This window comes from Erythrolamprus reginae, chromosome 2, assembly GCF_031021105.1.
Source record: "Erythrolamprus reginae isolate rEryReg1 chromosome 2, rEryReg1.hap1, whole genome shotgun sequence".
Taxonomy (NCBI): Eukaryota; Metazoa; Chordata; class Lepidosauria; order Squamata; family Dipsadidae; genus Erythrolamprus; species Erythrolamprus reginae.
In genome coordinates, this window is record NC_091951.1 from 92,925,522 (window position 1) to 92,939,812 (window position 14,291).

The window sequence follows — 14,291 nt, forward strand, 5'->3', positions numbered from 1 at the left end:
GCATGATCTCCAGACCACCTCAGCCTCCGTAGCCCAATGCGGGAGAGGGTGGATGGTGGATGGTGACCTGCCTTTCCTAGACAGGCGGCTGAGACCACCCAGGTTCTCTACAAAGGCCATTGTGCAGCCAGCTGACACTATCATGGGTTGACCTGAACCAGCTTTGAACAGATGAAGGGAGGGGAGGGGAAACTGCTGCATTTAAAAACTGTGCTCTCTACTGCCTGCCCTTTGGATGAATAGATCACTTGTGACAGTGATGAGCAGATAATCTGATTTGGAAGCAGACTCACCTTCTTCCCACGGCCACACACAGCGTCCTTGATTTGCCAGGCTTGTATTCTCCCAATCTTGACCAAATTCTATTTTTTTCTTAAACATCAAACAGTTATCACGTCCACTTCTATTAACAGGGTGAATATGAATTTTTGGCTTCTGTCACAGGCTCGCTTCCTTAAAATAAAAGCCTACCACTCTGTGATATTCGAAACTTGCTATATTTAATGTGCACTCTAATCCCGAATTCACCTCTGTTGAGAAGCCAGCAAAATTCATTGAATTAGAAATGACAATGCAGCAAGAGAAAAATGTCCCTCTATCCCTAAAAACCTTCGGCTTTTGCAAGAAAGCAATCTTTTCTGCCTACCACATACAGCCATAAAGGGAATTGTTGACAAATAATAAAAGATAATCAGAAACACAACCTTTTCAAGTCCCAGCAAAGCTAAGATTTTGAGGTTCAGGATTACATTATTATTATTCTTGTGTTTCAACCCTAATTCTTCAAATCTGACTCTCATACTACTTCCATCCACTAAATCAACAGTAACCAGAGCCTGGTACAAAATTCTTTCTGTCCCTGTGAGGCTATGAGGTTTGGGCAACTGAACTATTTTACTACTGACTCAGTTTTAAGGCTTTTTCTGTAACATTTCCTCTGGAGTTGAGAAGCAGGCAGTTTTGTGTTATTCTCCTGTTTCTGGATTTTATCCTCTACCTGCGGAAGGTACCCATCATATCTAGCCATCTTTTATTTCTTTAGGTGGGTGCATTTTTCCACTCCTCTTGCACAATTAGCCAGGGTCATGGGAGATATTGGCAAATCTGACCATTTTTCTGTTCTCCCATTGATCAGTCAAATGGCCTTTGTATTCTTCCACTTTACTGATTCTCCCCATGTCCAGGGAATGGCAAAGAGGACACTTTTGCAGCTGCACAAAACTACTGCAAAGGGCCAAATTGATTACCTCAGTGGTTGTGTGAGAGTGCCCAGAGGCACCTCAGAGCAAGATCCGCGCTTGTGTCAATGTCACTTGTGGCAGAGTAGTTGCGTCTGAGACCGCTCTGCAAAACTGACAATGCAAACAGCAGTCGGGCACATCAGATGCCATCAGGAATTTGAATTGTTTGACTAAATGTCAAGCCATGTGTTAGACAGGTGATAGGTGTCAGTTTCATCCTACATGATGGCATCCCTATGTAAAAGGGCAGAAGCATGTAGACCTTTCAAGGATTATGTTACTTTTGATATCCTAACTCAATTTTAGATGCACATATTTGTCTTTTATACATTCCGTATGGTATTATTGATGCATGTATTAATAATTTAACTCTCTTAGTGCTATTTTCAGCTGAGTCAGTGCTGGGAAAAAACAATATACATATATGCCACTGCTTTTTAGGCAAGACTACAAGCAGCTTATTACCAAAGGGAACTGTCAAAACTATGATATGTTTAAGAAACTCATCTATTCTTGTGCAAAACCAATTTAACCTCTTCGGTTGTGTCAATCCCAAGATGTTCCAACACTGATAGTTTCTAATCCACTATGGGACACTGCTATTAATATAATTGGAGAGACTCTAGCTGTTGCCATATTGGCAGACTACAGCTGCCATTCTTTGAACAACAATGGACTAAATTTGTGAGCACAACGTGTAATGATAGGGCATGGAGGAATGCCAATGAAAAAAGCTGTTATGATACGGCCCGCCACTCTACCTTCCCTTCCAGCCCATTTGTTTCCCATTCACTAACATTTCCTTTTATCACTGTTACTTTATAAAAATATATGATCTTCCTTAATAACAGTATTGTTACTTGGATATAACAAGATTTCCCTAGATACAATACTTCCTACTGGCTTGTAAGTGTGGTTAGTTAAATATTCTGTTGCCTTTGATATCAATCAACATGCATAAATTTCAGGATAGTGGGCTTCTTATATCCAAATATTGTCTGATGGTTGTCAATTAACCCTTAATAAACTGTACCATTATACATGCCAACTTTCAACAGCAGGTTTTATTCAACAGCTATTGTAACCGCAACCGCAAGCACCATAAAATTAATGATGTGAAGATCGTTCCTAAAAGCCCATGTCACACAAGGAAAAGCAATTAGCTTGAGAGGAAGTGAACGAGTCAAGGAAAATGGTCTTAAGCAGGGGTGTCAAACTTACCTTGTCATGGCAGAATTGGGTGACTTTTCTCCCCTTCACTAAAATGGGTGTGGGCATGGCCAATGCATGACACATTTCCAGCCCATGGGCTGGGAGTTTGGCAGCCCTGGACAGGCTGCCCTGCAGGCTGTTACAAAGGATAGGAATAGCCATTGAGAACATTTACTCCATGGTCCGTTATATTGTACCCTGAACCTTTTGCAAGCCAAGTGAGAGAATTTACTTGGTGCTAGACAATGTCTTCTTGAGTTAGCATCATATATGAACAGCACTTTGATCCCAAAGCTGGGGGCAAATGATGAGAATTTGAGCGATATTGCACATGCCTGGAATGAAAAGCTAAATAAAGACTGCCTCCTAGGAGCATTTATATCTCTGTTTTATTGGTATAACTATGAAAATGCCAGTCAGATCAGCATTTCAAAAGAGAAAACAGGAAAGAGCAAATCCTTCTTTTGTTAAGAAAGATGTGCTTCAATAGATCTATAGGGAAACATCTCATAAAGTAATATTATCAACTTGGAACCTTTCCAAGTGGGTGGAAACGCTCTGAATACACCCAAGGCAGCAGACAAGAACAGAATACTTTTTGTATTCCATTGGGCTGGGGTTATGTTATCATGACTCTGATTAACAAAGGAGTTTTGTCAAAGTGTGATAGCTAATCAGGTTGAATTGGCCGTGCCTTGATGCTTTAAGGAAGTGAAGGGATTTGTCAAGGCAGAATAACTTAATTAATAACATATGATATGCTTTGGATTTAAGAAATAGAGAGAAATCAACAATTGTGATTTGTAAACTATGGCCTTCTAGTTTAATATGTCATGTGAATCACATGCCAGATAAAATTAATATCGTTCTTAAATTAGAACTTAGTATTTTATACTGTATGAGCCCAAACAATCTTTCATTTTTTAATATCTGATTGGCAGCTAACCACATGCAGCATTCAGATCAAATTTAAATAAATAAATAGTATTTTTTCCTCTGTTGTACGTTGTCACAACATATTGATCTGTAAGTAAGCCACATGTTGTGTGAAGCCAACCTATGCACCTTCTTTAATGGGTCATTAAAACATTAATTTCATTAAATGCAGGTCACTGATTTCATTAAATACAGGTAATTGATTTCATTAAATACTGTTCAGGCAGTGCTCAACTTGCGATGACAAAATTGGGACAAGAATTTCCATTACTAAGCAAGACAATTAAGTGAGTCATGCCTGTATTTTACAACCTTTTTTGCCACAGTTGTTAAGCAAATTACTGCACTTGTTAAATGAATGACGCAGTTGTTAAGTGAATCCAGTTTCCTCATTGACTTTGCTTGTCGGAGCTAAATGGGAAGGTCACAATTGCCAATCACATGACTCAGGGATGCTGCAACCATCATAAATATAGTACATAAATACATGATGGTTGGCAAGTGTCCAAATTTTGACCATATGACTGCAGGGGAGTGGTGGCTGTTCCTGATTCGGCCCACTTCTCTGAACTGGTAGTGCCGGCAGCAGGAGTCTCCTCCTACCGACCCGGGACGCGTCTGCACATGTGCAAATGTGTTGCAAGTACAAGTGAGCACCCGCACGTGAGCCAGTAGCAATGGGTTTTAAAACCCACTACTGCTGCAGGGATGCTGCAACAGTTATAAATGCTGCAAGGACTTATTCAGGACATTTATAACTTCAAACAGTAATTAAATGAATGATTGTAAATCAAGAATTACCTATAAACTGGGTTTGAAGTAGCCTTGCATTTGTCGTGCATATTAACGTCAAGAGCATCAAGGAAACCTTCAAGTCTGTGTAAATACATTGTGTTTTAAGGCCCATCCATCCATTCATTCATTCATTCATTTATACAGATAGACAGACAGGGGGGAAAATACGCACAGAAATACAATTCAAAACCCTCTTTTCCAGTGTGTCTGTGAAGATTCTCAGCAACCAAGGTAGACTTGCTTGGAAGCTGAGTCAACTTTCAGACTTTTTACCAATCAGTTTTACTTTTCAGATAAAGCCATCAACACAAATCATCTGAATAAATTCAACAAAGACTCATTAAATATTCATAGAGCTCCAGTAATCTGGATGAGTACTTAAAAGTCATAATTTATTGCAGAGGTCTTCAAACTTGGCAACTTTAAGACTTGTGGACTTCAACTCCCAGAATTCTCCAGCCCGCATAGTTCCAGCATAGCTGGCTGGAGAATTCTGGGAGTTGAAGTCCACAAGTCTTAAAGTTGCCAAGTTTGCAGACCCCTGATTTATTGAATCTCTCATCTCTGAGTTTTGCAGCTTAAATCTGGAAAACAGTACTCACATTTATTTACTCTGCGTATGGCATATCATACATGGACTAGCAATATATATATTAACATTTCACCTATAAAATATAAATTTATTTATTTATTTATTTATTAGATTTGTATATTAAAAGGATCTACTCTACTCACAGATCTGCATTGCTATATTCAATTTTGAAATCAAGATTATATCAATCTAGCTTTTATCTCAAGCACGTTCCCATTATTTTAGGATCCAAGTTTATTGTTACGTATGGCCGTACGGAGCTCAGATTTGTAAATTGGATAATGTAGCAGTGGGGATTGGATAATCTAGCGGCAGAGAAAATAAACTGCTATCAGTGGCCAGCTAGGCTGCCGAGATAGCTATAAAGAAGGAAACCCTGCAGCCTGCATATTGCTAACAGCTAGGGAAATAAAAGGGACTGAACTGAATTGTTAATGGGGAGGAAGTTGAGGTCCCAATTTTTTATTTTTTATTTTATTTATTCATTTGTCCAATACACAAGTACATAGGAAGAAAATAGACCTGTGATAATATAAAAGAAGGTGAAGGTGAACTTAGAGGAGAGGATATATGAAAGGGAGAGAATATATATGATATAGGTGAAAGAAAGGAAAGACAATTATACAAGGGGACGAAAGGCACATCAGTGCACTTATGTACGCCCCTTACTGGCCTCTTAGGAACCTGGAGAGGTCAATCATGGAGAGTCTAAGGGAGAAGTGTTGGGGGTTACGGGTTGACACAATTGAGTCTGGTAGTGAGTTCCAAGCTTCAATAACTCGATTGTTGCAATCATATTTTTTACAGTCAAGTTTGGTGCGGTTCGTATTAAGTTTGAATCTGTTGCGTGCTCTTGTGTTATTGCGATTGAAGCTGAAGTAGTCATTGACTGGTAAGACATTGCAGCATATGATCTTTTGGGCAATACTCAGATCGTGAGTGATTGAACAGGCTGAATGCCAACTATCATCCCGAGACATTTTTTGACTCTAAAAGACAAATCAGGTCATTCACAATCAATGATTTAACATTCGCACAGAACTACATGGTGATCCCAAATGGGTGAGAGCTAAAGTTGTGGCCATCACAGGACCAAAATCTTACTAAGTCGAGCATGATGACGGCCAAGTGTAGCAGAGGCACATTGATTATCTCCATTGGAGGCTGGGGGACTCATGGCTACGCCAGCCAGATGACCCCCAACCTCAAACAAGTTCAATGAGAACACAAGAACAATTCGATCCTCCACCCCAATAGGCGAACAAGAAGATAACACAGAGATTTCGGCCCTGGCTAAGAGAATCCAAGGGGCACTCCTCTCAAATCCGGAGGAGGAGCGTAAACCCCTATCTGGCATTGCCGGAGTCCAGCAACGTCATCCAGGACCAGAGAATGAAGATACCAGGCTGGTGGCCACCATGCCTAGCAGCAGGTTCCAGTTGAATATACCAATGGATCCAGGAGCGGCAGCAGGCATGACCACACCAAGAGAGACTGAACAACTGAATCACACAGGCCCAGTAGAACATTACAGGGCCCCACCTACTTGTGTGACTTGTTACCTGTATCGATCAACAATTGGACAATCCATAAACTAAGAGGGGAGGAGTGTTACGTATGGACGTACGGGGCACCGATTTATTATCCACTGATTGGATAATCTAGCAGCGGAAAAAATAAACCTCTGTCAGTCAGTGGATAGCTGCTGAGATATCTATAAAGAAGGGATCCCTGCAGCCTGCCACCAGTTTGATGGTGCTGTTCCACTCATTCTTAGCTCCTGGAGAAAGCTACTCTATGGATAATATGGAAAAGCTATGGTAATTGGCATATTTTATCCTCTGTCCTAGCAGCTTGCCCTCAAACACGATCTCAAGTGCTGTGTTTATACAGTATTAAGTGATGAACTGATGATAACATCTATCAGTAATGCAAAACATCAGAAGCACTATGTTCTTCCTGTTTCCTGTCTCCTTTTGTGTTAAGATCTGAATTTCTTTTCTTGCAGATTGAGAGCCAGAATCTATTTTCACTCAGAAGTCGTCCCCAACACAAACGTAGGGGGACAAACTTCAACACAAACCTCATCCGTTCTACTTGGATGACTATTTTGTTTGTTTTTTAAAAAACACACACACATTGGTAAGACTTTAAAAGTTGATGTGTATGGCATGACCTTGGAAGAAGGGTGGATGACTGGGGGGAAAAGATGCTACCTAGAGAACAATCGAATCAAGGAGGGGGGCAAATCTAGTGGCAGATTCTCTGCATAACAAGCAGAGAAAAAAATTCAGAAAGAATCCAGCCTAACTTATCAGAAGGTGGGAAGATGGACAATTTCAGACTTACAAATTTCTGTTAATTTAGCCTTGCAATAAAATAGAATTAGCTCACCTGGTCAAATTTCCTGTTTGATCAGCCTGGGAGGCTGACAATTTAGCAAAAAGCTAATAGCTGAAATAGCTTTCATATTCATTATCCTATGTAAGAGAATAATAGGAATAGAGAGGAAAAAAGGAAATTACATGAGGCAGGATTTCCCCGTCAAAATGTCTCCCTCCTTCAACGGATGTCAAAGAATTTTGCCACTATGGGAGTAGATTTGTAGAGAGATGCTCCCTGTAAATCCAGTTGATTTTTAAAAAAACTCTGATGGGTTAAAATTATTTTTAACTGCCTTTAAATTAATGACAAAAACTGATTTAATAAAAGTGAAAGAAGGAGAAAACAAAAACTGTGATAATTTTTTTTAATAGTAAATAGTTGCAATATTGCATATACTAATCTAAGGCTATTATTGGAATACATATATATACTGATATATTACACTTATATCAGTAGTGGGTTCTAAATTCCATTGCTACTAGTTAGCGCACACGCAACCCTTTTGTGCATGCACAGAATATATATATATATCACATGTTTTTCCTGAATTTTTAAAATTAAGGGAGACTAGGATAGCGCTATTTCGGCGCTATCCTAGTCTCCTTAATTTTAAAAATTCAGCAAAAAGAGAGAGAAAGAGAAAGCAAGAGAGAGAGTGAGAGAGAGAAAGAGAGAGAAGGAAAGCAAGAGAGAGAAAAAGAGTTGGATGGACATTATTAGAATTAAATATTCTAAAATTCTAGTATATCTATAAATCCAGGTAGGCTAAGTAAAAGTAAGAATTCCATAATCATAATCAAAGATATATTTGCTTTTGAATATACTTGCATTGGGTTGCAACTTGCAAGACTAATAAAGACACATTAATCCTTGTCTAACCTTGTATATTCTATAGGAAATTCTGTATTGTTATGGTAGATCAGCAGTTTTTTAAAGTTGAGGAAGTTGAGGAAGGACTGAAAATAAAATGGTCCACAGAAGGAGAAAAAGTATACAGTGATCATCTCCATTTTAAAAAATCAAGTTTTGATTTAATGAAGAAGGTATGAAATTCAAGCTCAAAATATCTGAGATGTTTGCCAACTGCCAGCATTAATTAAGCCGCCCTGAGTCTATGGAGAGGGGCGGCATACAAATCAAATGAATGAATGAATGAATGAATGAATGAATGAATGAATGAATGAATAAATAAATAAATAAATAAATAAATAAATAAATAAATAAATAAATAAATTCTAGTTCAGAAGCCAGCAAGCCCAGTGTTGTTCCAGTTAAGAATGACCACAAATATCTGTACCACTGCGTGTTCTCCTTTTGGATATGTCTTTTGTAAGAGTTATTTTCTATTTCCCTTGCAGGTACAGTACTTAGCAGATGTCTTTCCTTGAGTAGAAAATGCATCTGTGAATAAGACTTTCTGATTGGTCTATGTGTTTTTGGCTGCAGAAGGGATGCTCAAATTGACTTTTGGCATGTGCTGTTGCTTCACTACCAAGCTAATCTTGGTGGCTTGGTATGTTCTGCTAACAATTGAGAACACCTGTTCTTGGAGGGAAGGGGTCCCCCGCCTTCGCCTCTCATACCAAGGTAGGTATGTTTCATGCTACTCTTTCAGTGTGTTCTAAGGATTGTGGTCTAATTACATTGCAGAACACAATAAAATTAATGGAGATTGTTTCTCCTCTTACCGTTCCTTCTCTCTTTCTGGTGTTTGCTAATCCCAATCTTCTTTCAGTGACCTCTGCTGAAACTGAAGCTTTCAGGAATTTATGAGCTTTCAAGATCAATGTTCATTCAAGTCACAGAAAGGGGATTCTCTTTTTTTCCATATACAGTGATCCCTCAAGTATCGCGAGGGTTCTGTTCCAAGACCCCTCGCAATAATTGATTTTTCGCGATGTAGGGTTGCGGAAGTAAAAACACCATCTGCGCATGCGCACCCTTTTTTTCATGGCCGCACATGTGCAGATGGTGGAGTTTGCGTGGGCGGCGGGCGGCACCCAGGGAAGGTTCCTTCAGCCGCCCAGCAGCTGATCTGCTCCGCAGCGTGGCAGCAGCGAGGAGCCGAAGATGGGGTTTCCCCGTTGCCCAGGCAAAGGGGAAACCCCATCTTCGGCTCCTCGCTGCTGCCGCGCTGCGGAGCAGATCAGCTGCTGGGCGGCCGAAGGAACCTTCCATGGGTCTTCCCGCCGCCCAGGCAAAGGGGAAACCCCAAGATCGCTTGCCGCTTGCCGCTTGCCCGTCACCCGCCCGCCCGCCCGCTCGCTTGCCGCTTGCCCGTTCACCCGCCCGCCCGGCTGCTCGCTTGCTGCTTGCCGCTTGCCCGTTCACCCGCCCGCCCGGCTGCTCGCTTGCCGCTTGCCCGTCACCCGCCCACCCAGCCGCTCGCTTGCCGCTTGCCCGTTCACCCGCCCGCCCGGCTGCTCGCTTGCCGCTTGTCGCTTGCCTGTTCACCCGCCCGCCCGGCTGCTCGCTTGCCACTTGCCACTTGCCCGTCACCCGCCCACCCGGCTGCTCGCTTGCCGCTCGAGAGCAAGAGGGGGAGAGATAGAGAAAGAGAGAGAAGGAAAGAAAGAGATGAGAGAGGGAGGAAGAGAGTGTGAGAGAGGAAGAAGCAAGATAGAGAAAGAGAGAGAGAAAGATGAGAAAGGAAAGGAGTGACGTCATTGGGTGGAAAAATCGCGATATAGCGTTTTGCGAAGATTGAGATCGCGAAACTCGAGGGATCACTGTATTCTAATTTTAGTTGACTAGCAAACAAACCATATGGGCCATTCTAGGTATGTACAACATAAATGTCACAATTATCAGTGTCATCCAGGTACTTTCCAAATAACTGGACTGTAGCTGTAGTATTGTTATGTTCCTTGAGAAGAAATCTTTAAGTTCTTCCTAAAAGAAACTGTTAGAATAACAGTTGTATGTATTCTTTGTTTAGTGATTGTCTCACTTAGTGACCATTTGCAGTTATGATTAAAAAGTAACTTTATGATCGTTCCTCAATTCAAGGCCTTCATAGGCCCATAAAGGAAACGAAAGCTAAAGTAAAATATAAGCACTGTTGTAGTTTCACTTAGCAACTGCTTCACTTAATGACTGAGTTACCAGTCCTAATTGTGGTCGTTAAATGACGACTACCTGTAACTTACATATGCAGCTCATTTTCTGACATACAGATGCGCAAGCAACTCAGCTCCTATCTTAAAATAAATCCAAGTTACACAACTTTGTTATGGTACAACTGCTTGATAAAAAGTCAGGCTTGATTTAAAAGTAAAGAAATTCAAGAGAATGTTGATTGATTTTTCTGCTTAAATAAACATTAATTGATTGGATGGAACATAGATATCCCTGAATGGCAGTCCTCTTGATAATTCTAAGGTCTGTGTAGTAGCCGATACAGGACTCAGCAAACAATTATTGGAAAGCTGAAAGCAGCTTGAGACAAATTCCTTGTGTGTTAGCCAGTCACACTTGACCAATAAAATTCTATTCTATTGAGGAATGAACCATGTTTTGGACTGGGGGGGAAAATGGCAACATGGGACTCTACATAGACAAACCTGGAATTCAGCTAGATACTGAGACATAGACATTGAGCTAAACCTTCACATAACATTTGCTTTGAGATATATTGCTAAGAGTGCTTTTGGCTGCTTACAAAAGAAGTAATAGATCGGGGGGGGGGGGATTGAAAAGCACGAAACTGAGGAGCAACATTGGAGTCCACCCTCCCAGTTCACGGTGCCCTAAGGTCTAGCGGCTCATGTCAAAGATGCTTTCTTTTGGTCTTTACTGAAGGAAGTTCCCAGCCTTAGGAAGATCATGGGGCAGCCCAGACAATGGCAGAAGGGGTGACTCAGAGATATCAAGCCAAGTTCAAGGATGAAAAGGATGACAGGGTTTACATTATGAAAGCTTCCAGTGACGCCCTCTGCCCTGCAGTAGAATAGGAAGGGGAGAGGCAAAGAAACAGATGGGCCTGCCGAGAGGAAATGAGACAACCCAAGGCAGGGGCTGCAAAGGAAAGATGTGCTTGGGAGAAGGAGGCCAAGAACAATAGCACACCACGGCAGTGAAACAAGCCCTTCCCAAGTGGCAATCAGGGAGACCACCAAAGCTGTAGCATGCAGATACAGAGATTCTCATCTAGCGGCAGGCTGGCCGAGCAGAGGGTGCTCTTTCTTTCTCCTAAACAGGAGAGGTGGGCTAGGAAAGCACATGCTGCCAGGCTGAGAATTCCAAGGCTGAGAATTCCCAGACTGAGAATTTCCAAGGCCACAAAGTTGGACACGGTCCAACTTTGTGGCCTTGAAAAGAATTTGACACAGTTCAAAAGCTTGCTTCTCGAACTTTGGATCCAAATTGGCAGAAAATAATCAGGGGTGCCTAGCAGTAACCCTCTCCAAGGCATTTGTGCAAGAACCACCATGGTGCAGTGGTTAGAATGCAGTATTGCAGGCTAATTCTACCAACTGCCATCAGTTCAATTCTGGTTCTGGCTCAAAGTTGACTCAGCCTTCCATCCTTCCAGGGTTGGTAAAATGAGGACCCAGATTGTTGCAGCAATACACTGCCTCTGCCGGCTGCCTACAGAGGGTTGAAAAAGCACTGTGATGTGATATATAATTGTAAGTTCTACTGCTATCCCCTAAGCCCCATTCCTCAGCTGTTTAGTCGAGCATCGGATCTGGACTGCAAAGATTCAGACAAGCCAGTAAATAGGATACCTTACGATGATGTATATCAACTGCAGTGCTGAATTTATATGTCCATAATAATAGCTTTCAATGAGTAAGCTCATTCTCAAGAGCCATCCACTTCCACTAACTATTCCCCATGGAGCTTGCAACATTGCTCTCTAATGGCTCAGGGCTCCTATTTATTGTTCTTATGCTATCCACTACATCTCACAAAGATGTTGCTTTTAAAAGCAACTTTCCTGCAGTTGCTGCTCTGTTGATACAAGGCCAGTTACTGCCTTTCCGAGGTACTAAAGGAATAAAAACTTCAGGAATCTGTCATACTCGATGCTAGTGTATTTACAGAACTCTCTATTGTTGCTTTCCAACAATGGCATGCAAACAAACCTCCGTCGCTATTTTTAAATATTGTCTGTAGGTCCCTGGTAGGCTCCATGCTCTTTTTTAGAAATAAAAATAAACAGATGCAGCTAACGGGTTATTTGTTTTTGAAAGGATGTCAAGTTTGCTCCCTTCTCTGAAAATACGATGGCAAGGAATGTCCTGCAGAAACGGGCTAGAGAGGAAATCAGGTAGCAAAGCATGCATTGGTTTCCTCTTTGACCCATGAATTTCTACATTCCCTAACCAAGTAGCACATTTTCAGCAACCTTTATTGGTATTGAATTCTTGACAGAAAGATTGGGAGCCAGGGGAGAGGAGTGGGAAGGAAAACAGGCAATTCCGAAGTCATGATTTCAGTGCGTATCTGAAACCTAATTACAGTTCTGACTTTATTTAGGCTATAATATGACAGCTGAAGTCACCAGGCCATTAAGAAATGAGTTTTCTCTGTGTGGGAAGGAAGAAAAAGCCTCCACTTTAGTAAGAGGGTGAGATGAAATGCCCTCAAAATATCAAGTTCTGCTTAATCAGCTTGGTCAAACAGAAAAAGACCTGAACTGATAATATCTGAAGAGATGAACCTCAAAAAATTCTAATGAAAAGCAGCTCCTTCAAACTTTGTGAAGACAACATCTCATATGAAGACTGCCAGAGCATACAAAGAGAAACATTCTGGAGTCCTTCTTCAGAGCTGAGATTTCTGTGACTTCTTAAATGGTCAACTTGGAAGCCATTTGGTAATTCCAGGAATTATCACAAGAGTTCCTTCGCCTTGGGCTGACTATTTAACAGGAAGTTCATTTCACTGCCTTCGAGAACATATAGGATTGCAGCCTGAATGTGACTTGCAAGCCAATGAGAATATATCGGACAAATCGCTATCTAATTGCAAACAAATATTTGCTTTCTTTTGCGTGGGCAATCTGCTGGCTTTTTAAAAAAAAAAATCAAAGGCGAATCAATGATTGATTTTTAGAAAATATTTGTTAATATTTTTAAAATTAATCTCTTTGGCCGGTTTTCAAAGATAAAGAAAAGTTAGATAAAAGCCTATCCCTTTTGGGGGACTACAAAGATAAAAATCATCATTTTTATGTCTATGCTCTACTTTCTAGACTTGCTAAGATCAAACAGCTCCCGCCTGCTGTTGAACTCAGAGACTGACCTTGCATTCCAGTCACTCCTCCTGGATGAGAAGAGGGCTTGGTTGATGGTGGGAGCAAAGGACCGTGTAATTCTTCTGCACCTTGACAGTCCTAACACGGAGCCTCAGGAGGTAAAAATAATAATAATAATTAGGGAAGTTCGCTGCTTGGCCATGGCAAGGCTTTGCTTTGCTTCTTAAGTACTAAAGGACAACTAATGTGATCATTGAGGTTAAATGCTGTGAGAGGAATAAGCCCTTCCATTCTGGAAATGAAGTAGAACCAAGGTTCTCACAAACATCTCGGTTCTCAGTCATTATTATTATTATTATTATTATTATTATTATTATTATTATTTATTAGATTTGTATGCCGTCCCTCTCCGAAGACTCATACATGAGAGTCATACATGAAACGGTGAATAGAAGTAGGAATTACTTTAGGTTATTCTCAGTGATGGGCTACCAAAATTTTTACTACCACACTGTGGGCGTGGCTTATGCATTTTGTTTCAAAATCTTTCAGTGCAAATTGGGTGCTCTGGGGTGGAGCTCCAAATTTTGCTACCGAAACTGTGTTCCTGACCATTCCCGTAGGAGCCCATCACTGGTTATTCTACATCGCTTTTTTCCATTTTAACTTGTGTTCCTAAGAATTATGAAAAAGGGGGGTAAAGAGAATAATTAAGGAGGAAATAGAGTTTGCACTTGATTTTGATTTCCAGTAGACGGTTTTTAGTTTTGCAAAGGCTTGGCTGGCAGAACTTATATTTTTCTGACAGGAAGATGTAGAGAAGATTTTTTTCTTTTTAACTGACTTTCTGAATTTCTCTAGTCCTCACTAAATGTCCATTCATTCCAAAACCATTCAGTTACAATAATACCGGATAAAGGAAGTT

At 40.9% G+C, this 14,291-nt stretch overlaps 1 protein-coding gene across 1 annotated transcript in view; it reads left to right on the plus strand.

Moving 5' to 3' along the window:
• Positions 1-8,539: 8,539 nt before the first annotated feature.
• The window catches only part of LOC139158486 (semaphorin-3D-like), a 36,813-nt gene continuing 31,061 nt past the window's right edge, over positions 8,540-14,291 (plus strand). The window contains exons 1-2 of the mRNA XM_070735799.1: positions 8,540-8,748; positions 13,364-13,524. Of these exons, the coding sequence (XP_070591900.1) occupies positions 8,613-8,748; positions 13,364-13,524 (297 nt within the window). The 5' untranslated portion in view covers positions 8,540-8,612. The remainder of the gene's footprint in view (positions 8,749-13,363; positions 13,525-14,291) is intronic.